Genomic DNA, 26,555 nt, shown 5'->3' on the forward strand with positions numbered 1-26,555 from the left:
ATGGTAGTGCTGGGCTTGGATAGCGTTAGTGAGTTACTTTGAATCCCTCGCTGTCCTGTTTGTGTCTTCCTCTTGTTTCTGTAGCCGTTGTTGGCAACTGCCTCGATCCGTACAATGTGCTTGATTTGCGATACACCTCTGCACCCTTTCCGCTAAATTTGTTGAGAATGCTTTTGCTTTAAGGCTGTTATCACGACGCAGGATGTTTCCTCAGAAATTGGTATACATCAGGATATATAGATCCTGAAATTCGGCAGTAGGATATATCCTCGTGCCTACCACTGACTTTGGATGCCCCTGGAGATTGCTTTGCTTCTCTCAAATTTACTTTGGCTTGGGTACGTTGCTTGTTATCCTTGTTGAAGGACTTGTTGAAGCTGTACAAGTTACTCGTAAGGCCTGTATAGTTCTTAAATTTGCTGTTGTTTCTTGTGTTTCCTTGATAAGTTTCTTAAGGTTACTCGTAAGGCCTTAATTACTTGTTATTTGATCACGACTTGTCGACTTCCTGATTTGCTTGATGGGCATGGCCTTTATATAGGCAGATCCCCCGGCCTCAGGAATATCTTGGTGTAGTACCGCTATACAGCTGGTACATTTCCATCGACCCTCTGCTTTCACCCACGCATCCACTTGTTGCTATGCGTGGTGAAAGTCCCGTAAATCCTTGGCGCATATGACCACTTTCTTTGTGGCTGAGCGCCCATTTACGCCTTGTCCTTGTCTCTCTTGTTTGTACATCTTGACTTGCATCACTTTCTCGCATTGGCGTCGCATTTCTATTGGCCGCCCTCCGTATCCCGTTGACTCTCTCTGCTTTCTCTGCCAACGCTGCCGTCACCCGTCGCTCCCTTTGATCCACTCGTCATACCCAAATTCACCCACATTTACTCAATATTATTACACTGTGCAACACCAAAAATCAAACCGCACCGGACCTTTTTTTTCTGAAAGTTCATGTATTGAATAGCAAAACCCTATTTGGGTTTTTCAAAGTTAGCTCGTTTTTTTTTTTATAGCGAGTTGAAATTTTTCATTTGGGGGTAATTTTTTTGTATGTCATATGAGCTAAATATGACTTATGTATCGATTTCTTCTTCATGCATACGACTTAAATCATCCTCATTTATTGTAGAAATATTGTTAATGGTTAAATAAATTCATTTTAAGAATGTTATATAACCGAAAATGACTTTTTCAGCTACAGTTCTAGAAAAACTTACAATTAAGCCCTCTTTAAGAGTAGTTTTGGAAGTATTTTTTAATTTATAACTATTTTTCGATGGAACAATATCAAGATTAATTTAAAACAACCAATATATTTTGAAATATGGAAAATTAGAAACGAGTTCTTTTTGGTTGTGGTTCATTTCCTTTATTAAGATCAAAGTAATCCGATTCGCCACTAGCCAACGGCCAATTCTGCCCTTATGGATCGCAAAGTAAAATACGTTCATATGCATATTTTGCATGTTTCTAGTCCGATTTCCAATTTGGTAGTTTGGTAAAAATATATAAGATTAATTGGTCTGCAGAATTTGATTGCGATAGTCAAGAAATTGTAGCTGGCAATCAATTTTTTCTAAATTATGGAATTACGGAAATGGGCGTGAAAAAATATTAAAGTATACAAATCCTGCGCGCTGACTAAAAAAAATCTACATTTTTAATTTAGTTTTTTTTAGCTTTAGCTTTTTAGTTTTCCAGAAAATCTGTTTTATTTCATTTTCGAGGGCGGAAGTGGGCGTGTCAAAATTTGTGGACGTTTCACCCCCGGCGAGTGAAAGGCACGGATCAGTTACTGTAAATTTTGTTAGGGCATTTCGACATAACTTTATTTGTGACATACAGTTTGCAGAGCTTGTTATGTCGGGTTAGTTAACTGGATGCATAAAAAACAAAAAAAAAATGCCATTTGGTGTACCAATGATATGGTAAAATCCAGGAGAACGTGACCCAAAAATTTTTATGCTTGTGCCAACAATGTGACTGGACTTAACAAAAGATAGGCGAAAAACACAGTCTACGTCTTCGTTTCGAGTGTGCAACTGCCCATAGACCATGCCGAAAATATTCCAGTACCAAAGTATCCAGGCACAGACAATGTTAGTCTTTACCCCGATGCGACTGTATTTGATGATTACTCCGAGTATATCCCCGAACCATCAGTATCAAATCACCCAGTTCTTATAACACAAAGCAAATTGGATCAAATGTTTGCAAAATTAGAGCTAACGCAGAGAAAATCAGAAATGTTTGCATCTCTTTTAAAATCCCATAACTTGTTAGCAACAGATACAAGAGTCACAGCGTATCGAAATCGCCAGGAACCCTTGAAAAAGCTCCAGATCCTATACTGGCCGAAATATGTTGGTTGACTAAGCAAATATTTCAATTCGAAGAAGATGAAATTGTAAGTTTTTCTAGAACTGTAGCTGAAAAAGTCATTTTGGGTTATATAACATTCTTAAAATGAATTTATTTAACCATTAACAATATTTCTACAATAAATGAAGTTGATTTAAGTCGTATGCATTAAGAAGAAATCGATATATAAGTCATATTTAGCTCATAAGACATACAAAAAATTACCCCCAAATGAAAAATTTCAACTCGCTATAAAAAAAAACGAGCTAACTTTGAAAAACCCAAATAGGGTTTTGCTATTCAATACATGAACTTTCAGAAAAAAAGGTCCGGTGCGGTTTGATTTTACAAATCTTCATTTTGTTGCATAGTGTAGTGTTATCTTACATACATATATGCTAATTGTATTAACTAAATTAACGTTTAAACATAATCAGCTTGATTACTTTAATATATAACATTATTTAATTCCCCACGCAAAACACTTTCATATGCATCTCGTATCTATTAGATAGAGGGCTTCCCCATGGCTCATCCCTCCCCCTTCGGCTTGCATATTCCCCTCACAAATCCACAAACCATTTTCGTTTTACAATTTCTTTGCTCTCCCCCTATTCCCCGTTTCATAAGATAGCTCACTTGGTTTATTTCGGACAGCGTTTGCATAGCCCTCACTTTCGTTTTCTCTCGCTCACGAATTTCTTTTGGTGCTTGCAATTTACCGCTTTCGCTCTCATGAGCGTGACGTATGCATAGCGCGGCCCATTGGCCACCGGTATTCTCTCTTGCCGTCTCACGCATAGTGTACGTGTGACCTATATGTATGCTAATGCATGCATTTATTTGCCTCTCCATGCTCTTAATTTGTCAAATGAGGCCAATGCCCCCTTTTTACATGCAATTGTGTCTTCAAGCCCGGCTTCATTTACTCTTATACAGCCACTCATATTTGTTATGCTCCCCACGCATCTTCCCGCTTGTACGAAATCGCCAAACGGTTGCATGGGGTTCGATTCGGTTCGATCGAGCCATGTTGGACTTGGTTGTCCGTCGCCTGTGCATGTATATTGGTTTTTCGTTATGCCTCCCACGCATCTTCCCGCTTGTACGAAATCGAATACGTTAAAAGACCTAAGATAGTGGTTCTAGAAGACATCATTCAGTTTTTATGGCTATAGATGTTTTCTTTGGTTCTCGGACACAGGACCCAAGATAGTGGATCTAGGACACTTAACGCAGATTTCATGTCTGTTTTTATGGCTTCAGAAGTTAGGTCGTCGTACACAGGTCCCAAGAAAGGGGATCAGCGTTCATGTCTGCAGAAGCTAAGGTGTTCTGTCAAAAGACCCAAGATAGTGGGTCTAAAATATGTCATTCAGTTTTTATGGCTTTGAAAGCCAAAGTGTCTGTTAAAACACCTAAGATAGTAGTTTTAGAAGACATCATTCAGTTTTTATGGCAAGAAGACATCATTTAGTTTTTATGGCTATAGAAGTTAGTTCGTCAGACACAGGATCCAAGATGGCTGATCTAGGACACATAATGCAGCTTTCACATCTGTAGAAGCCAAGGTAAGATAGCTTTCATGTCGGTAGAAGCCAAAGTCTAGAAGACATCATTCAGTTTTTATGGCTTTAGAAGTTAGGTCGTCGGACACAGGACCCAAGATAGCTGGTGTAGGACACATTATGCAGCTTTCCAGTCTGTAGAAGAAAAAGTGTGATAGTGGGTCTAGAAGACATCATTTAGTTTTTATGGCTTTAGAAGTTAGCTCGTCGAATACAGGACCCAAGAAAGCGGATCTAGAACACATAATGCACAGAGTCTTTCAAAAGACCGAATATAGTGGGTCTACAAAATATCCTTATGTCTTTGGAAGCCAAGGTGTCTGTTAAAAGACCTAAGATAGTGGTTCTAGAAGACATCATTCAGTTTTTTGGCTATAGAAGTTAAATAGTCGAACACAGAACTGAAGATAGCGCGTGTAGGACACATAATGCAGCTTTCAAGTCTGTAGAAGAAAAAGTGTATGTCAAAAGAACGAAGATAGTGGGTCTAGAAGACATCATTCAGTGTTTCTGGCTACATATGTTAGGTCGTCGGACACAGGACCCAAGATTGTGGATCTAGGACATATAATGCAGCTTTCATGTCTAAAGGAGCTAAGGTGTCTGTTAAAAGATAGTGGTTCTAGAAAACATCATTCAGTTTTTATGGCTACACATGTTAGTTCGTCGGACACAGGACCCAAGATTGTGGATCTAGGACACATAACACAGTTTTTATGGCTTTGAGAGCCAAAGTGTCTGTTAAAACACCTAAGATAGTAGTTCTAGAAGACATCATTCATTTTTAATGGCTACACATGTTAGGTCGTCGGACACAGGACCCAAGATGGCGGATCTAGGACACATAATACAGCTTTCATGTCTAAAGGAGCTAAGGTGTCTGTTAAAAGATAGTGGTTCTAGAAAACATCATTCAGTTTTTATGGCTACACATGTTAGGTCGTCGGACACAGGACCCAAGATTGTGTATCTAGGACACATAACACAGTTTTTATGGCTTTGAGAGCCAAAGTGTCTGTTAAAACACCTAAGATAGTAGTTCTAGAAGACATCATTCATTTTTAATGGCTGCAAAAGTCGCCACAGGACCCAACATAGCGGTTGTTTCGGTTTCTGGCTACATATGTTAGGTCGTCGGACACAGGACCCAAGATTGTGGATCTAGGACACATAATGCAGCTTTCATGTCGGTAGAAGCCAAATTCTCTGTCAAAATACCGAGCATAGTGGAAAATCTCATTCAGTTTTTATGGCTATAGGCATTATGCAGCTTTCCAGTCTGTAGAAGAAAAAGTGTGAAAAAGTGTAAAACACATTAGGACCCAAGATAGCGGGTGTAGGTAACATAATGCAGTTATCATGTCGGTAGAAGAAAAGATCTCTGTCAAAAGACTAAAGAAATTGGGTCTAGAACAAACTGTTCAGTTTTTATGGCTATAGAAGTGGACACAGAACCCAAGATAGTGGATCTTGGACACATAACGCAGCTTACATGTCTGTAGAAGCCAACGTGTCTGTGAAAAGACAGAAGATAGTGGGTCTAGAAGACATCATTCAGTTTTTATGGCTTTAGAAGTTAGGTCGTCGGACACAAATATATCATTCAGTTTTTATGGCTTTGAAAGCCAAAGTGTCTGTTAAAAGACCTAAGATAGTAGTTCTAGAAGACATCATTCAGTTTTTATGGCTATAGATGTTAGGTCGTCAGACACAGAACCCAAGATGGCGGATCTAGGACACAGACTACAGCTTTCATGTCTGTAGGAGCCAAGGTGTCTGTTAAAAGACCTAAGATGGTGGTTCTAGAAAACATCATTCAGTTCTTATGGCTACAGATGTTAGGTCGTCGGACACAGGACCCAAGATAGTGGATCTAGGTTACATCGTTATGTAGCGTTAGCTATCATCTCTGTAGAAGCCAAGGCGTCTGTCAAAAGACCGAAGATATTGGGTCTAAAATAAAATTGGCTTTGGAAGCCAAGGTGTCTGTTAAAAGGCCTAAAATAGTGGTTTTAGAAGACATCATTCAGTTTTTATGGCAAGAAGAGATCATTTAGTTTTTATGGCTATAGAAGTTAGTTCGTCAGACACAGGATCCAAGATGGCTGATCTAGGACACATAATACAGCTTTCATGTCTGTAGAAGCCAAGGTAAGGTAGCGGATATAGGACACGTAATGCAGCTTTCTTGTCGGTAGAAGCCAGAGTCTAGAAAACATCATTCAGTTTATATGGCTTTAGAAGTTAGGTCGTCGGACACAGGATCCAAGATAGCGGGTGTAGGACACATAATGCAGCTTTCAAGTCTGTAGAAGAAAAAGTGTCATAGTGGGTCTAAAACACATCATTTAGTTTTTATGGCTTTAGCTCGTCGAAAACAGGACCCAAAAAAGCGGATCTAGAACACTTAATGCTAAGAGTCTGTCAAAAGATTGAATATAATGGGTCTAAAAATATCATTCAGTTTTTATGGCTTTGGAAGCCAAGGTGTGTGTTAAAAGACCTAAGATAGTGCTTCTAGAAGACATCATTCAGTTTTTTTGCTATAGAAGTTAGGTAGTCGAACACAGGACTCAAGATATCGGTTGTAGAAGAAAAAGTGTCTGTCAAAAGAACGAAGATAGTGGGTCTAGAAGACATCATTCAGGGTTTATGGCTATATATGTTAGGTCGTCGGACACAGGACCCAAGATTGTGGATCTAGGATACATAACGCAGCTATCATGTCTGCAGAAGTCAAGTACCTGTTAAAAGACCTAAGATAGTGGTTCTAGAAGACATCATTCAGTTTTTATGGCTATAGATGTTAGGTAGTCGAACACAGGACTGAAGATAGCGCGTGTAGGACACATTATGCAGCTTTCAAGTCTGTAGAAGAAAAAGTGTGATAGTGGGTCTAGAAGACATCATTTAGTTTTTATGGCTTTAGAAGTTAGCTCGTCGACCACAGGAACCAAGTGCAATGCAAAGTCTCTGTTCAAAGAACCAAGGTAGTGGGTCTAAAATATATCATTCAGTTTTTATGGCTATAGATGTTAGGTCGTCGAACACAGGACCCAAGATGGCGGCGTTAGGACACATAATGCAGCTTTCTTGTCTGCGGAAGCTAAGGTGTCTGTCAAAAGACCCAAGATAGTGGGTCTAAAAATGTCATTCAGTTTTTATGGCTTTGAAAGCCAAAGTGTCTGTTAAAACACCTAAGTTAGTAGTTCTAGAAGACATTATTCAGTTTTTTGGCTATAGAAGTTAGGTAGTCGAACACAGGACTCAAGATAGCGCGTATAGGACACATTATGCAGCTTTCAAGTCGGTAGAAGAAAAAGTGTCAAAGTGGGTCTAGAACACATCATTTAGTTTTTATGGCTTTAGCTCGTCGAAAACAGGACCCAAAAAAGCGGATCTAGAACACTTAATGCTAAGAGTCTGTCAAAAGATTGAATATAATGAGTCTAAAAATATCATTCAGTTTTTATGGCTTTGGAAGCCAAGGTGTGTGTTAACAGACCTAAGATAGTGGTTCTAGAAGACATCATTCAGTTTTTTGGCTATAGAAGTTAGGTAGTCGAACACAGGACTCAAGATAGCGGTTGTAGAAGAAAAAGTGTCTGTCAAAAGAACAAAGATAGTGGGTCTAGAAGACATCATTCAGTATTTATGGCTACATATGTTAGGTCGTCGGACACAGGACCCAAGATTGTGGATCTAGGATACATAACGCAGCTATCATGTCTGTAGAAGTCAAGGTGTCTGTTAAAAGACCTAAGATAGTGGTTCTAGAAGACATCATTCAGTTTTTATGGCTATAGATGTTTGGTCGTCGGACACAGGACCCAAGATAGTGGATCTAGGACACTTAACGCAGATTTCATGTCTGTTTTTATGGCTTCAGAAGTTAGGTCGTCGGACACAGGTCCCAAGAAAGGGGATCTAGGACACATAATGCAGCGTTCATGTCTGTAGAAGGTAAGGTGTCTGTCAAAAGACCCAAGATAGTGGGTCTAAAATATGTCATTCAGTTTTTATGGCTTTGAAAGCCAAAGTGTCTCTTAAAACACCTAAGATAGTAGTTTTAGAAGACATCATTCAGTTTTTATGGCAAGAAGACATCAGTCACAGGTCCCAAGATAGTGGATCTAGGACACTTAACGCAGATTTCATGTCTGTTTTTATGGCTTCAGAAGATAGGTCGTCGGAAACAGGTCCCAAGAAAGGGGATTTAGAACACATAATGCAGCGTTCATGTCTGTAGAAGCCAGATCTAGGACACTTAACGCAGATTTCATGTCTGTTTTTATGGCTTCAGAAGATAGGTCGTCGGAAACAGGTCCCAAGAAAGGGGATTTAGAACACATAATGCAGCGTTCATGTCTGTAGAAGCCATCTTGTCTGTCAAAACATAGTTGGTCTAGAAGACATCATTTACTTCTTATGGCTATAGAAGTTAGGTCGCCGCACACAGGACCCAAGATAGTGGATCTAGAACACATAATGCAGATTATGTGTTCTAGAGTTAGAGTCAAAAGACCGAAGATAGTGGGTCTAGAAGACATCATTTAGTTTTTATGGCTGTAGTAGGTAGGTAGCCGCACACAGGACTTACGATAGTGGATCTAGAACATATAACGCAGATTTCATGTCGGTAGAAGCCAAAGTCTCTGTCAAAGGACCGAAGATAGTGTGTCTAGAAGACATTATTAAGTTTTTATGGCTATAGAAGTTAGGCCGTCGGACACACTATTACACATAATGCAGCTTCCATGTCTGTGGAAGCTAAGATGTCTGTCAAAACATAGTCGGTCTAGAAGACATCATTTAGTTTTTATGGCTATAGAAGTTATGTCGCCGCACACAGGACCCAAGATAGTGGATCTAGGACACATAACGCAGCTTTCACGTCTGTAGAAGCCAAAGTGTCTGTGAAAAGACAGAAGATAGTGGGTCTAGAAGACATCATTCAGTTTTTATGGCTATAGATGTTAGGTCGCCGCACACAGGACCCAAGATAGTGGATCTAGGACACATAACGCAGCTTTCATGTCTGTAGAAGCCAACGTGTCTGTCAAAAAGAGACCGAAGATAATGGGTCTAAAAGACATCATTCAGTTTTATGGGTATAAAAGTTATGTCGTCGGACACAGGACCCAAGATAGCGGTTGTAAAACACATAATGCAGCTTTCATGTCGGTAGAAGCCAAAGTCTCTGTCAAAATACCGAACATAGTGGGTCTAGAAGATCTCATTCAGTTTTTATGGCTATAGAAGTTATGTCATCGGACACAGGACCCAAGATAGCGGGTGTAGGACACAAAATGCAAATTTCATGTCGGTAGAAGCCAAAGTCTCTGTCAAAAGACCGAAGAAAGTGGGTCTACAACAAACTGTTCAGTTTTTTATGGCTATAGAAGTGGAAACAGAACCCAATATAGTGGATCTAGGACAAATAACGCAGCTTTTATGTCGGTAGAAGCCAAGGTGTCTGTCAAAAAACGACCGAAGATAGTGGGTCTAGAAGACATCATTCAGTTTTTATGGCCAGAGGGGTCTAGGACACATAATGCAGCTTTCATGTCTGTAGAAGCCAAGGTAAGATAGCGGATCTAGGACACATTATGCAGCTTTCCAGTCTGTAGAAGAAAAAGTGTGATAGTGGGTCTAGAAGACATCATTTAGTTTTTATGGCTTTAGAAGTTAGCTCGTCGAAAACAGGACCCAAGAAAGCGGATCTAGAACACATAATGCACAGAGTCTTTCAAAAGACCGAATATAGTGGGTCTACAAAATATCATTATGGCTTTGGAAGCCAAGGTGTCTGTTAAAAGACCTAAGATAGTGGTTCTAAAAGACATCATTCAGTATTTATGGCTATAGATTTTAGGTCGTCGGACACAGGACCCAAGATAGTTGATCTAGGACACGCAGATTTCATGTCTGTTTTTATGGCTATAGAAGTTATGTCATCGGACACAGGACCCAAGATAGCGGGTGTAGGACACAAAATGCAAATTTCATGTCGGTAGAAGCCAAAGTCTCTGTCAAAAGACCGAAGAAAGTGGGTCTACAACAAACTGTTCAGTTTTTATGGCTATAGAAGTGGACACAGAACCCAAGATAGTGGATCTAGGACAAATAACGCAGCGTTCATGTCTGTAGAAGCCATCTTGTCTGTCAAAAGATAGTTGGTCTAGAAGACATCATTTACTTCTTATGGCTAAAGAAGTTAGGTCGCCGCACACAGGACCCAAGATAGTGGATCTAGAACACATTATGCAGATTTCATGTCGGTAGAAGCCAAAGAAGAAGATAGTGTGTCTAGAAGACATCATTAAGTTTTTATGGCTATAAAAGTTAGGTCGTCGGACACAGGATCCAAGATAGCGGATCTTGGACACAAAATACAGCTTTCATGTCTGTAGAAGCCAAGGTGTCTGTCAAAAGACCGAAGATAGTTGGTCTAGAAGACATCATTTACTTCTTATGGCTAAAGAAGTTAGGTCGCCGCACACAGGACCCAAGATAGTGGATGTAGAACATATAAGGCAGATTTCATGTCGGTAGAAGCCAAAGTCTCTGTCAAAGGACCGAAGATAGTGTCTCTAGAAGACATCATTAAGTTTTTAGGGCTATAGAAGTTAGGTCTTTGGACACACTATTACACATAATGCAGCTTTCATGTCTGTGGAAGCTAATGCGTCTATCAAAAGACCGAAGATAGTGGGTGTAGAAGACATCATTCAGTTTTTATGGCTTTAGAAGTGGACACAGAACCCAAGATAGTGGATCTAGGTTACATAACGCAGCTATCATGTCTGTAGAAGTCAAGGTGTCTGTTAAAAGATTTAAGATAGTGGTTCTAAAAGACATCATTCAGTATTTATGGCTATAGATGTTAGGTCGTCGGACACAGAACCTAAGATGGCGGATCTAGGACACAGACTACAGCTTTCATGTCTGTAGGAGCCAAGGTGTCTGTTAAAAGACCTAAGATGGTGGTTCTAGAAAACATCATTCAGTTCTTATGGCTACAGATGTTAGGTCGTCGGACACAGGACCCAAGATAGTAAATCTAGGTTACATAACGCAGCTTACATGTCTGTAGAACATAGTCGGTCTAGAAGACATCATTTAGTTTTTATGGCTATAGAAGTTATGTCGCCGCACACAGGACCCAAGATAGTGGATCTAGGACACATAACGCAGCTTTCACGTCTGTAGAAGCCAACGTGTCTGTCAAAAGAGACCGAAGATAATGGGTCTAGAAGACATCATTCAGTTTTATGGGTATAAAAGTTATGTCGTCGGACACAGGACCCAAGATAGCGGTTGTAAAACACATAATGCAGCTTTCATGTCGGTAGAAGCCAAAGTCTCTGTCAAAATACCGAACATAGTGGGTCTAGAAGACATCATTCAGTTTTTATGGCTATAGATGTTAGGTCGCCGCACACAGGACCCAAGATAGTGGATCTAGGACACATAACGCAGCTTTCATGTCTGTAGAAGCCAACGTGTCTGTCAAAAAGAGACCGAAGACAATGGGTCTAGAAGACATCATTCAGTTTTATGGGTATAAAAGTTATGTCGTCGGACACAGGACCCAAGATAGCGGTTGTAAAACACATAATGCAGCTTTCATGTCGGTAGAAGCCAAAGTCTCTGTCAAAATACCGAACATAGTGGGTCTAGAAGATCTCATTCAGTTTTTATGGCTATAGAAGTTATGTCATCGGACACAGGACCCAAGATAGCGGGTGTAGGACACAAAATGCAAATTTCATGTCGGTAGAAGCCAAAGTCTCTGTCAAAAGACCGAAGAAAGTGGGTCTACAACAAACTGTTCAGTTTTTATGGCTATAGAAGTGGAAACAGAACCCAATATAGTGGATCTAGGACAAATAACGCAGCTTTTATGTCGGTAGAAGCCAAGGTGTCTGTCAAAAAACGACCGAAGATAGTGGGTCTAGAAGACATCATTCAGTTTTTATGGCCAGAGGGGTCTAGGACACATAATGCAGCTTTCATGTCTGTAGAAGCCAAGGTAAGATAGCGGATCTAGGACACATTATGCAGCTTTCCAGTCTGTAGAAGAAAAAGTGTGATAGTGGGTCTAGAAGACATCATTTAGTTTTTATGGCTTTAGAAGTTAGCTCGTCGAAAACAGGACCCAAGAAAGCGGATCTAGAACACATAATGCACAGAGTCTTTCAAAAGACCGAATATAGTGGGTCTACAAAATATCATTATGGCTTTGGAAGCCAAGGTGTCTGTTAAAAGACCTAAGATAGTGGTTCTAAAAGACATCATTCAGTATTTATGGCTATAGATGTTAGGTCGTCGGACACAGGACCCAAGATAGTGGATCTAGGACACTTAACGCAGATTTCATGTCTGTTTTTATGGCTATAGAAGTTATGTCATCGGACACAGGACCCAAGATAGCGGGTGTAGGACACAAAATGCAAATTTCATGTCGGTAGAAGCCAAAGTCTCTGTCAAAAGACCGAAGAAAGTGGGTCTACAACAAACTGTTCAGTTTTTATGGCTATAGAAGTGGACACAGAACCCAATATAGTGGATCTAGGACAAATAACGCAGCGTTCATGTCTGTAGAAGCCATCTTGTCTGTCAAAAGATAGTTGGTCTAGAAGACATCATTTACTTCTTATGGCTAAAGAAGTTAGTTCGCCGCACACAGGACCCAAGATAGTGGATCTAGAACACATTATGCAGATTTCATGTCGGTAGAAGCCAAAGAAGAAGATAGTGTGTCTAGAAGACATCATTAAGTTTTAATGGCTATAAAAGTTAGGTCGTCGGACACAGGATCCAAGATAGCGGATCTTGGACACAAAATGCAGCTTTCATGTCTGTAGAAGCCAAGGTGTCTGTCAAAAGACCGAAGATAGTTGGTCTAGAAGACATCATTTACTTCTTATGGCTAAAGAAGTTAGGTCGCCGCACACAGGAACCAAGATAGTGGATGTAGAACATATAAGGCAGATTTCATGTCGGTAGAAGCCAAAGTCTCTGTCAAAGGACCGAAGATAGTGTCTCTAGAAGACATCATTAAGTTTTTATGGCTATAGAAGTTAGGTCTTTGGACACACTATTACACATAATGCAGCTTTCATGTCTGTGGAAGCTAATGCGTCTATCAAAAGATCGAAGATAGTGGGTGTAGAAGACATCATTCAGTTTTTATGGCTTTAGAAGTGGACACAGAACCCAAGATAGTGGATCTAGGTTACATAACGCAGCTATCATGTCTGTAGAAGTCAAGGTGTCTGTTAAAAGATTTAAGATAGTGGTTCTAAAAGACATCATTCAGTATTTATGGCTATAGATGTTAGGTCGTCGGACACAGAACCTAAGATGGCGGATCTAGGACACAGGCTACAGCTTTCATGTCTGTAGGAGCCAAGGTGTCTGTTAAAAGACCTAAGATGGTGGTTCTAGAAAACATCATTCAGTTCTTATGGCTACAGATGTTAGGTCGTCGGACACAGGACCCAAGATAGTAAATCTAGGTTACATAACGCAGCTTACATGTATGTAGAAGCCAAGGCGTCTGTCAAAAGCCCGAAGATATTGGGTCTAAAATATATCATTCAGTTTTCATGGCTTTGGAAGCCAAGGTGTCTGTTAAAAGGCCTAAAATAGTGGTTTTAGAAGACATCATTCAGTTTTTATGGCAAGAAGAGATCATTTAGTTTTTATGGCTATAGAAGTTAGTTCGTCAGACACAGGATCCAAGATGGCTGATCTAGGACACATAATACAGCTTTCATGTCTGTAGAAGCCAAGGTAAGGTAGCGGATCTAAGACACGTAATGCAGCTTTCTTGTCGGTAGAAGCCAGAGTCTAGAAGACATCATTCAGTTTTTATGCTATAGAAGTTAGGTCGTCGGACACAGGACCCAAGATTGTGGATCTAGGATACATAACGCAGCGTTCATGTCTGTAGAAGAAAAAGTGTGATAGTGGGTCTAGAAGACATCATTTAGTTTTTATGGCTTTAGAAGTTAGCTCGTCGACCACAGGAACCAAGTGCAATGCAAAGTGTCTGTTCAAAGAACCAAGGTAGTGGGTCTAAAAAATATCATTCAGTTTTTATGGCTATAGATGTTAGGTCGTCGGACACAGGACCCAAGATGGCGGCGTTAGGACACATAATGCAGCTTTCTTGTCTGCGGAAGCTAAGGTGTCTGTCAAAAGACCCAAGATAGTGGGTCTAAAATATGTCATTCAGTTTTTATGGCTTTGAAAGCCAAAGTGTCTGTTAAAACACCTAAGATAGTAGTTTTAGAAGACATCATTCAGTTTTTATGGCAAGAAGACATCATTTAGTTTTTATGGCCATAGTTAGGTCGTCGGACACAGGTTCCAAGAAAGGGGATCTAGGACACATAATGCAGCGTTCATGTCTGTAGAAGGTAAGGTGTCTGTCAAAAGACCCAATATAGTGGGTCTAAAATATGTCATTCAGTTTTTATGGCTTTGAAAGCCAAAGTGTCTGTTAAAACACCTAAGATAGTAGTTCTAGAAGACATTATTCAGTTTTTTGGCTATAGAAGTTAGGTAGTCGAACACAGGACTCAAGATAGCGGTTGTAGAAGAAAAAGTGTCTGTCAAAAGAACGAAGATAGTGGTTCTAGAACACATCATTCAGTTTTTATGGCTATAGATGTTTGGTCGTCGGACATAGGACCCAACATAGTGGATCTAGGACACTTAACGCAGATTTCATGTCTGTTTTTATGGCTTCAGAAGTTAGGTCGTCGGACACAGGTCCCAAGAAAGGGGATCTAGGACACATAATGCAGCGTTCATGTCTGTAGAAGGTAAGGTGTCTGTCAAAAGACCCAAGATAGTGGGTCTAAAATATGTCATTCAGTTTTTATGGCTTTGAAAGCCAAAGTGTTTGTTAAAACACCTAAGATAGTAGTTCTAGAAAACTTTATTCAGTTTTTTGGCTATAGAAGTTAGGTAGTCGAACACAGGTTCCAAGAAAGGGGATCTAGGACACATAATGCAGCGTTCATGTCTGTAGAAGGTAAGGTGTCTGTCAAAAGACCCAATATAGTGGGTCTAAAATATGTCATTCAGTTTTTATGGCTTTGAAAGCCAAAGTGTCTGTTAAAACACCTAAGATAGTAGTTCTAGAAGACATTATTCAGTTTTTTGGCTATAGAAGTTAGGTAGTCGAACACAGGACTCAAGATAGCGGTTGTAGAAGAAAAAGTGTCTGTCAAAAGAACGAAGATAGTGGTTCTAGAACACATCATTCAGTTTTTATGGCTATAGATGTTTGGTCGTCGGACATAGGACCCAACATAGTGGATCTAGGACACTTAACGCAGATTTCATGTCTGTTTTTATGGCTTCAGAAGTTAGGTCGTCGGACACAGGTCCCAAGAAAGGGGATCTAGGACACATAATGCAGCGTTCATGTCTGTAAAGGTTAGGTGTCTGTCAAAAGACCCAAGATAGTGGGTCTAAAATATGTCATTCAGTTTTTATGGCTTTGAAAGCCAAAGTGTCTGTTAAAACACCTAAGATAGTAGTTTTAGAAGACATCATTCAGTTTTTATGGCAAGAAGACATCATTTAGTTTTTATGGCCATAGTTAGGTCGTCGTACACAGGTCCCAAGAAAGGGGATCTAGGACACATAATGCAGCGTTCATGTCTGTAGAAGGTAAGGTGTCTGTCAAAAGACCCAAGATAGTGGGTCTAAAATATGTCATTCAGTTTTTATGGCTTTGAAAGCCAAAGTGTCTCTTAAAACACCTAAGATAGTAGTTTTAGAAGACATCATTCAGTTTTTATGGCAAGAAGACATTAGTCAGTTTTTATGGCTATAGATATTAGGTCGTCGGACACAGGACCCAAGATAGTGGATCTAGGACACTTAACGCAGATTTCATGTCTGTTTTTATGGCTTCAGAAGATAGGTCGTCGGACAGAGTGGAGCAGCTGAGTCGAACCTGAGAGCAGGAAGCGGGTGGAAGGACGATTGTGTGAAGCAATACCCTCGCAATACCTGTGAAGCAATACCCTCGCAGTACCACACGAGCTACTTCCCCTCGCAAACCTTTTTTTCCAAATTTTCTTTTTCTTCTTGTACATATTTCTATTTCTTAATAAATGAATTAAAAAAAAAAAAAAACATAAATATACAGCTAAACATGTTCATATATGTATATAGTATATATAAATAAATAATAAATAATAAATAGTATATATATATAAATTGTATACACATGAGCGGCAATGTACAGGCGTAACATGAGCTAGGGCCAGGCCAGCGTGTGAACGCTGATCAAGCGACATGATGCAAGCGCTCCAAACAATGTATGTATGTATTGACACTCTCCCTCTCTTTTGTAGCTGTCGCCTAAATCACAGCATAAGAATATATATGTAACAATAGGTTAAGACAAACGTGTTGTGTTTGAACCAAATGATGAACGTGGATAGTGTTGTTTGCAGTAATTTTTGTGTTTGAAGTCCGCGTTTGACGATATTTGCTGCTTTCAGTTACTAAATTACCGATTCTGATTATTTTTCAGTTTAACATTTATTAAGTCTCTTGTATTGGATAAATAAAAGTCCTGAGAGAGCTTCGACAGAGCTCTTATTAACGGTCGCACCGACAAAGAACTTTTATGTCCGATATCCTAGAGCTTCCGGTTCAGTCGCCCACTTGCGAGCACGCCTATTGCCGGGAGTGCATTGCGAAATGCATTAGGGTGAAGAGCATCTATGGATCTTATATACCCAATTAATATTATTTTGAATTCATACACAAAAGATACTCCACAAACGACACAACACGATCTAAATTGTTACATTCCTAAAACTAAACTTTCACTCGTTGCACTCGGACGTGTTTTTTTTGCGCTTATCAATTTTTTTTTTCTCGTGATTAAATACATTTCTATAACTTTTAATCTCATAATAATAATTTCAGCATCCGAATTTTATTTTCATTTCGCGAATTCTTGCATTCGCTTTTGTTTAAACTTAAAATATATATAAATCAAAACATACAATACTTGCAATAGCGGTGTTGTTGTTTTGCTTATTTCTTTTGCCTTTTGTATTTACCGTTGTAACTAGCTCTCGCGCTCTTGCGTACAAATTGCTGTTGCATGTGTTCAATTTGACGCGCTCTCCCGCTCTTTCCTATTCTTGTTTGATTTGCGCTCTCGTCTTTTGCCTACCCCCCGACTCTGTGATACGTGTTTTTTGTTTTTGTGTATTCTTGCTTATTAATTTTTTTTAGTTGTGAAGGCTTACTCTGCACATTAACCCTTGTGTCAATACTGGTCAGTATATTCTTATACACAGATTTTTTACATTTGCAATTTTTATTTTTATACCCTTGCAAAAAGGGTATATTAATTTTGGTCAGAAGTGTGCAACGCATAGAACGAAGCATCTCCGACCATACAAAGTATATATATTCTTGGTCAGCACGACAATACGAGTTCAAATAGCCATGTCCGTCCGTCCGTCCGTCTGGATCAACGCAAACTCCTAGACCGTAAGAGCTACAGAGCTGCACGTAGGCTTGCAGGGGTTGTACATCTCGGATTCAGCCGGATCAGACCACTATATCATATAGCTCCCATACAAACCCCAAAGTCACGAACAGTGACTTTTCTTAATAACTTCGTTATTTTCTGTGCTATTATCGTGAAACTAATAGAGAGTTTATTACGCCTATAAACGACTGTGCCAAATTTGATCAAGATCGGATGACTATATCATATAGCTCCCATGGGAATGATCGGTGGAAAACAGTGACTATGACCAATATCTTCGTTATTTCCTATGATTGTAGGCCATTCTTTCGCAAACATAAGCCTTTTTATATAAAACGTTCATTGATGGCTAATAGGTAAGGAAAGAGTTACCAAAAAAGTTGCAAGGGTATACAAACTTTGACGCGGTCGAAGTTAGCCCCGGACCTTTGGTTTTTTTATTCCTTTTTAAAATAAATTAACTTTTTGAAAAAATGGTTGTCTGCTCAAAAAATAATTGCATAGTTGCCACTAATGCGGTTGACTCCCATGATTATATTCTTTGTTGGTTGTGTGACAATGCGGTTCACGTTAAGTGTGTAGGTTACACAGGCAGAATCAAGGAGTCTATTGCTAAAGGTGGTGGCTTAAAATATGGATGTGATGTTTGCCGTGAGGTCGAGATTGAAATGCGCTCTTTCATGAGGCGGACTAGAGATAGTTTTAACACTTTAAGGGCAGGTTTTAATAAACTCCAAGCGGAGTTTACTGCGGTGGAGACTCATTTCAAAAGTGTATCGCTTATGAATGAGTCTCCGAAACGTAAATGGACCAGACCCTGGGGTGTTTCTGTATCTGTAGATCCGCAAGCGTCTCTTATCGTCCACGACCGGTCTCATGCACCGTCCACATTAGGATGTACAGCAATTGATATCGTTTAAGAGCCCGGTTGTGAATGCTATTAGTAAGGACTTACCGGTATCACCTGGGAATGATCTCTTAAAAACGATGCCTATTATAGTGTCCATATCATTCCCATGGATATTGCTGATAGTTCTAAAAGTATCGAGGGCCCCGTAAACAAGTTGACTGCTGCAGTGGGTGACTTGTCCAATGATACTGCTGCGTCTTCCGCTTCGGGACCGCGCCCTCTCGTTGGCATACCACCAAAGAAAAATATATTTGTTTCTAGGCTAGTTAAGGAATATACTGTAAAAAGAAAAATCGGCAACCGATTCGCCTGCCAACAACAACTAACACTATTCCTGCCACATCAGCATCTGCTGGTGTGTCAAAAGAGCTATCGGGCTGAAATTTTTTTTCGGGGGTTTTTATTACCCGTCAAAAATAAAGTTTGAAAACCATCAGGATCGGACCACTATATCATATAGCTCTAGAAGAACTAGAAGAAACATTTTCATAAAAATCGAGTATGCTATGAAATTTACATATGTGATAAATAAAAATAGAGAGTAAAATTGTTTTGTTTGTATATTGATGAATTGAGTTGCAGAAAACAAATTTTGAACATGTAAAATTATTATTACCAAGGACTGCAAGGGTATATAAACTTCGGCATAGCCGATCTTAGCTTCTTTGATTTTTTTTATGATACTCTGAATTCACTCTTTGATATTTGTGTGCCCCTTGGTAGGCTTGAGCGGCTTAACAAACCTCCCTGGTTCTCTCGTGAGTTATCCAATTTGAAAAACGTGAAGATATTATAATAAGTTTCAAAAAACACGTCGTTCATCAGGTTACGCTCCAAACAATGTTATAATTTTGTTAATTCGAAACGTAAGACCTCTGTGCACCCATCTTCTTTATCTTTTCAAAATAAAAAAGCGAGCACTGATCAGACAATTGCCGATATGTTTGCGAGTTTTTTCAAAACAACCTATTCCTCAACGGAATATCAAGCAAGTCCGTATCCTTATCATTTAGAAAAGGCTAACTGCATTTTCAATCCAGTAATTGATGAAAGTTCTATTCTTAGCGAACTTAAACTAGTTAAACCTGTTTATTCTCCGGGGCCAGATGGTCTACCTGGATGTGTACTCAGGTTCTGTGCAAACGCATTATGTAAACCCATTTTAAAATTGTTTCAATTGTCTGTCGAATCTTCCTCTTTTCCATCTATTTTTATCATTCCTCTGCATAAAAATGGCAAAAAGCCTCTAACTACAGGGGTATCTCAAAATTGTCCGCTATTCCGAAAGCTTTTGAGAAAATTATAACTTCTCAATTGCAACATTTTTGCAGCTCTATTATTTCCCCATCCCAACATGGGTTTGTGAAACGTAGATCTACAACCACTAACCTTTTAGAATTTACCTCTATAATTATCAAGTGGTTCAAAAATGCTAAACAAACTGGATTCTGTTAATCATACTCTATTACTTTCTAAAATTAACGACATTGAGTTCCCACCTCTTTTCCTTTCTTGGGTTCAAGAATATTTAACAAATAGAAAACAGAAGGTACTTTTTAAGTCTTCTTTTTCCAATTCCATTCCTGTGACTTCTGGTGTACATCAAGGAAGTCATCTTGGCCCTCTGCTTTTCAGATTATTCATTAACGATCCATCAGTCATTGTTCATTCGCGCGTGCTTATGTATGCTGACGATGTCAAGCTTTGTCTTACTTATAATGATACAGATTCATTTAGTCGGCTACAAGCTGTTCTTAAAAACTTTCAATCCTGGTGCCAGTTTAAACTATTAAATCTTAACACTACCAAATGTAAGGTAATGTCTGTTTTCCGTAACTCTCCTCAACTGTTCAGTTATTTTCTAAACAATAGTACTTTAGAACGTTTAAATTATATGATGTAAATCTGTTGATGTAAATAATTATCGGTACCATGTAGACGGAGTAGATACCTTTATCCCTTAGTCGTTGTTTTTCTAATTATGCCATGCATGAACCTTTTAGGGTCCTCTGCTCTGATTATAACCTTCTATTCCCGGTCAGCGGCTCAGAGTTTTCTATTAATATACTCAAAACATCTATCCTTTCACATTTAGTTAATAGATAGCTATAGTATTATTTGTTTGTCTGTTTTTTCTATTGTGTATTTGTCCACGCGATTCGTGGCGGTCGACCCCTCGGTCGGTCGGGTGGGAGGTGGGCAGTTATCTGCTTGGGCTCGCGCGTAACAGGCTATGTCCTGGTGTCGTAGGGGCCACTTGAACGTACTGCGCATAGCATCGTCAACGTCAACTAATATACATTCTTTCAGTCGACTTATTCTACTACTGTTTCGGATCCCACACCCTATCTCTTTTCAATCCCACATTTAAATTGTATGTTTTTTCCCAGTATTACTAAAGACTGTATTATCTCTAGCTTGTCATCTATGACGTCTTCCTTCGTTCCCGGGCCTGATAATATACCTAGTTGCATCCTTAAAATGTGTTCGATTTCCCTATCTAAGCCTTTAGCTCGTTCATTCGTTATATATATATTCGTTATATAGTGAGACTTGTAGCTTTCCTGATATTTGGAAGGAGTCTTTTATTATTCCGCTTTTTAAAAAGGGTAGCAAATCGGATACCGTCGCATTGCCAAACTTTCGGCAATACCTAAACTGTTTGAGAAAATTATTACGTCTTCCTTTCAACATCTATCCAGATCTACTATTTCTCCTTGTCAGCATGGCCGGGTCGGGGATGTTTAGTTGTGTATAAAGCTAAGCTACCTTCTTCATTTAATTACTATCTGTCTTTAGCTTAAGCTTTTTCGTCGACTGCTGTGTTAGTTGACGTAAAGAAATAAATAAATAAAATAAATAATAAAGTACGTTGCTTTTAACTCACTATATTTATACCCTTGCAAAAAGAGTATATCAATTTTGGTCAGAAGTGTGCAACGCATTGCACGAAGCATCTCCGACCATACAAAGTATTCTTGATCAGCACGACGAGACGAGTTCAAATAGCCATGTCCGACCGTCCGACCGTCCGTCCGTCCGTCCGTCCGTCTGGATCAACGCAAACTCCTCCTAGACCGTAAGAGCTCCGGAGCTGAAATTTCGCACATAGGCTTGTATATACTGCAGGGGTTGTATATCTCGGATTCATCCGGATCGGACCAATATATCATATAGCTCCCATACAAACCCCAAATTCACGAACAGTGACTTTTCTCAATAACTTCGTTATTTTCTGTGCTATTTTCAAGAAGCTTAATATTAGAGAGTTTACTACGCCTATAAACGACTGTGCCAAATTTGATCAAGATCGGATGACTATAGCTCCCATAGTATCGATCGGTCGAAAGCAGTGACTTTTGTAAATAACTTCGTTACTTTTAACGCGATTGCTTTCAAATTAAACATTTGTTAGTTTGATATATCTGTTAATGACTGTGCCGAATTTGATAAAGATCGGGTGACTATATAATACAGCTCCCATAGGAACGATCGGTGGAAAACAGTGACTATGATCAATATCTTCGTTATTTCCTATGATTGTAGGCCACTCTTTCGCAAACATAAGCCTTTTTGGATAAAACGTTCTTCCACATTGATGGCTAATAGGTAAGGAAAGAGTTACCAAAAAAGTTGCAAGGGTATACAAACTTTGACGCGGTCGAAGTTAGCCCCGGCCCGCTGGTTTTTTTTTTCTCTTTGAGAAAACCAGATATTTAATTGCTGTATGGTAGGATCGGTAAAAGTGAACTTGTTATTGTATCCGTGTTACAAAGAGATTTATTATCCGTGTGTTACATAGAATTAGGGAATAATCACTATAGTGAACCTGTTATTCTATCCGCGTGTTACATAGAATTAGTAAATAATCACTATAAAACTCCGATCCGACATCAAGAACTTACGGGTACTGCTCAAAAGTCTACAACAGTGAAAAATATTTACGCCAACTGTGCGCGAAAATATTATCAACTTTGTGTTACAACCATTAACTCCAATTGTTACCTGTCAACCAGGCATTAACGAAACAATGCCTCCTATAAAAGCGAATTCGGGTCGTCGTCGGAAATGTAGTTGAATCCCGCGTACAGGTAAGACTATATCCACATAAGTAATACCATCATATTGTATTTCGATATGACCCAGGTGCTGATTAAAGCTCCAGCCGCTATGTTTTCATTGGCCCGATGAGTCACGTATGCACTTACTGTCAGGCTCTGAAGATCCATAATGAAACGCAAGGAATGTGTTGTGCTGGCGGCAAAATCAAATTACCTTAACTTGAAGCACCACCAGAGCAAATGCGAACTCTTTTTTCCGGATCCACTACTGAATCAAAGCATTTACTATCAAACATTACGAAATATAATTCCTGCTTCCAAATGACGTCAGTTGAGGCGGAAATTGTGGCTGCCCAATTCGTGCCAACTTTCAAAGTCACTGAAAATCGGTCACAAAGCTGGCGCCCTGCTCCCCTTCCCAGATGTTGAACATAAATTTCTTTAAATGTACTTTATCCGTGATGATAGAAACGAACCCAATGCACGATATAGAATACATACCTCCGTAAGGAGATCCGTCATTTCGCAGCTACAGGAGCTTCTCCACAATGGAAACAAGTTGGTGTGTTTGTTCAAAATAGCACTTGATTTGATGCCCTCGGTTACTCACAAAATTTTCATCCAGGCACAATGTTGAATATTTCAGGCAAGTATTTATTTCGTCCGCTGGTGTCGTTCGAGAAATTACAGGCAATCTCTTGCCAACATTATCAACGCATTCCTGAATGGTTGAGCGATTCTACGTAAGTCCCGTAATGATCCATCAAGTGTCTCCAGCGATTTGTTATGTGCCATCGTGCATTGATCCCAACTAATGGGGTTACATTTTTGCAATACTTTTCCCATACTTGATCCTCTGGAAATGTTGCTCATGGGAGCCTCGATGATTTGCATATTCAATGGCAACTTCAGCGCAGATTGAGCAGTCCTTCCACCAGCTAATAATGTCGCACGTATTTCAGATGAAGCAAGAGATAAAGCTTTTTTTTTTTTTGATCGAACCGTGGCCAGAATCAATCTGATGAGGAATGGAGCATCTAAGAAGATGCGCCCACCTCCACTATTTGTCATAGCTAAGCACTTGTCTACGATGTCTATTAAGTCAGTTCAGTCTGTCAGTTCCATGTGCAAAATATCCTCAACCAAATGCGAATGTTTTCTTTCCCACAACTCAGTTGGAGGTGAAGGGCAGCAAGCAGTCAACATAATGGCAAACAATACGCGAACTTTGTTTATCTACAACATTCATCATTTGCAAACTCTTTTTGAATTGCATTTCCAAGTGACCAAAGCTTGCTTATCTCCGAATGCAGCTGTCTCTGTGAAAGTTTTCATCTCTTTGAATAACTTTTGTCCACCAGGATAAAAAACAGTTATTAAAATTCTATTCGAAAAGTGTTCTGTTTTTTCCCGTAATGTGTTACTGTAAATAAATCAATCAGCTCTTTTAATAACACGTATATACATACGTATTAATATATTTTGCTACATTTTTAAATGATGAAGCGAATTAAAAAGTTATCAGCAATTTTTATTTGACTTGATTCTCGACCCACTGAAGCGGTCTCATTTGATAAGTAGGGCAACAACAACATTTTTCCAATTTAACTAACGCTATTTAATGAAAATTGACACTTCCGGCTGGCAGGAGGATCCGATTCCAACGACTCGCAACTAACTAACAACGCTGGCTCAACTCCAACCAGAAACACTTTATGTACGTGAGACTCGTTAAGGGTTTTTTTTTTCATTTCGTTTATTAATTGTTTATTAAAATTTGCTTTTGTTGTCCTTTCATTGTAAAAAGCGTATGTGCCACAGTTGCCAAGTTGCTGTTGCCGTTGCTGCTGATACTGGTGTTGTCGTTGTCAGCGACGATGCGTCCCATTCATTTGATGATAATCATCCGAAGACTAAAAGAAGGACGATGGCGGCAACAAATGAGGTCGACAAATTTAAGGGCTTATTTCGTTGTTAAGTAAAGGCAGCAAAATAAAAACACACCAAATAAACGACTCGTAATTGTGTCGTACATTCTCAGCAAAACAAGCAATTTAATTAACCTTTTTCAGAAAGATCTTACAATACTAAATTGCCGATTCTGACTATTTTTCAGTTTAACATTTATTAAGTCTCTTGTAATGGATAAATTTAAGTCCTGTTTCAATTCAAACACATTTGACAACAAAGGCGTAAGATGAGATGATGAAGTGAAGTGACAAGAATATAAATGGTCAATAGGGTATACCAAAGTCGGCGTGATGAATTAATTCATGTTTTCGAATTGAATTTAAAATTTAGTAGGCTGAGAGATTTAATGTCAGTGCTAAAAAAACATTACTTACCGACTGAACGCGACACATTCATTTCGAACGAAAATTTTTAGAATCAAGTTGTTTGGACAATATCTATATAAAAGTCTATGGTAATTTTCCCAAGATTTAGAACATTATTTTTAACAAATTGAAATTTGAAATTTTCTTTCGTTTTTTTTTGTTTTAGCCAGAGCATCATTGAAACCCTAATCCTAAGAATAAACAAAAATCAAACAAGGGCTTCGACATAGCTCTTATTATCAGTCCCACCGACGAAGAACTTTTATGTCCGATATGTACCAATATCCTGGAGAATCCGGTTCAGTCGTCCATTTGCGAGCACGCCTATTGCCGTGAGTGCATTGCGAAATGCATTAGTGTGAAGAACAACTGCCCGGTGGATCGTACACAATTGTTCAATAGTCAGTTGGTGCCAGCCTCTCGCCTCATGAGCAACATTCTCGGGAGCTTGACGATAAAGTGCTGCTATATTGAGAACGGATGCCCAGAGGTGGTGCAGCTGGAGGATTTTCGATCGCATTTGGCTAGCTGTGACCATAATCCCAAAATGGATGTTGGGTGCCCCAAGAGTTGCGGAATGACGGTGCCCGAACATAAGATGTCTAAACATAATTGCATGGTAAAGTTGCGCGAATTAGTGATGCAACAGCGTAAGGAGGTATTGAAAATGAAAGAGGCCTTGGCTGGTCAGCAGCATCGCATGTCGTACTACTGTCGGAAACTAGAGATGTTGCAGCATTACATCACCGGTTTGACGTACACAAATTCGGTGGTGGGAAATATTGGGGATCAGCACGATCGCTACTCACTAACGCAGTGGCGCAACGGCTTGAGACTGGCCCATATTACCAACTGGGGAAGTATCATATCCACGCCAGATATATTTGTACACACGAGGATCAGGGATGGACTCGGCGCAAGTAATTGTCCCTGGCATTTTATCACCAAGATCGCTGAACGGTGTCACGAGGATCGTTGGCCAGAAGGTTTGGCGAACCTCGAAAACCGTCGAGAGAATCATCAAAGCCTCGTCCTGTATGTCTTACGGATCTTGCCCATTACTATGACTGCTAAGTCCTGTGTAGTTATGCTGGGCTGCGACAACAGACACATGCCGGAGAACCTTCGTCCTGGAATCGGTATGGCCATCATCTTTGATGAGGCGATGGCCTAAGTAGCGTCTGTCTGGGTCCGTTGCTGTATATTTTTCTAAAGTTTACATTGCCCATGGTTCACTCAAGTTGAAATTTAAAGCAATGTTCTTATCATTAGCCGCATCTATGGATCTTATCTACCCAGTTAATACTATTTTGAATTCATACATATAAGATACTCGACAAACGACAGAACACGATCTAAATTTGTTACATTCCTTAAACTTAAGGAGCCGAAAAATGTATCGTAAGCGCAGAAGCATATACTTATATTCATATGAATAATACTCGTATAAATTAAATTTTAAGAATGTTAAAAGGCAAAAAAAAAAAAAAACAACAAAAATAATAAGCAATGTACTATTCCGGTCATTTAAACTTTGTTTTATGCTTCGTTTCGCTTTTGTAAACTCTTCAGGACTGTTTGTGAAAATTCCCCCTCGGGGCCAACTAATACTCAAGGCTGATACCTGAAACGAAAGCACACTGTCCTGACAAAGAGGTCAGAGGTCAGTTACCTGTCAACCAGGCATTAACGAAACAATGCCTCCTATAAAAGCGAATTTGGGTTGTCGTCGGAAATGTAGTTGAATCCCGCGTACAGATAAGACTA

The 26,555-nt window shown here is 39.4% G+C and overlaps 1 protein-coding gene across 1 annotated transcript; it reads left to right on the top strand.

Moving 5' to 3' along the window:
* Positions 1 to 25,962, top strand: LOC137578662 (E3 ubiquitin-protein ligase NRDP1-like). Its single transcript, XM_068292234.1, has 2 exons — positions 1 to 24; positions 25,006 to 25,962. The coding sequence occupies exons 1-2, from the start codon at positions 1 to 3 to the stop codon at positions 25,960 to 25,962; spliced, it is 981 nt and encodes a 326-aa protein (XP_068148335.1).
* The last annotated feature ends 593 nt before the right edge of the window (positions 25,963 to 26,555 follow it).

The sequence above is a fragment of the Drosophila tropicalis genome, unplaced genomic scaffold (assembly GCF_018151085.1).
Source record: "Drosophila tropicalis isolate 14030-0801.00 unplaced genomic scaffold, ASM1815108v1 contig_629, whole genome shotgun sequence".
In the NCBI taxonomy this organism is placed as follows: Eukaryota; Metazoa; Arthropoda; class Insecta; order Diptera; family Drosophilidae; genus Drosophila; species Drosophila tropicalis.

Bases quoted from the DNA above. Each gene is read 5' to 3' on its own strand.
- LOC137578662 (XM_068292234.1), top strand. From the start codon at position 1: ATGGTAGTGCTGGGCTTGGATAGC. The intron at 25-25,005 runs GTTAGTGAGTTA...AAATCAAACAAG, and splicing joins TAGTGCTGGGCTTGGATAGC to GGCTTCGACATAGCTCTTAT.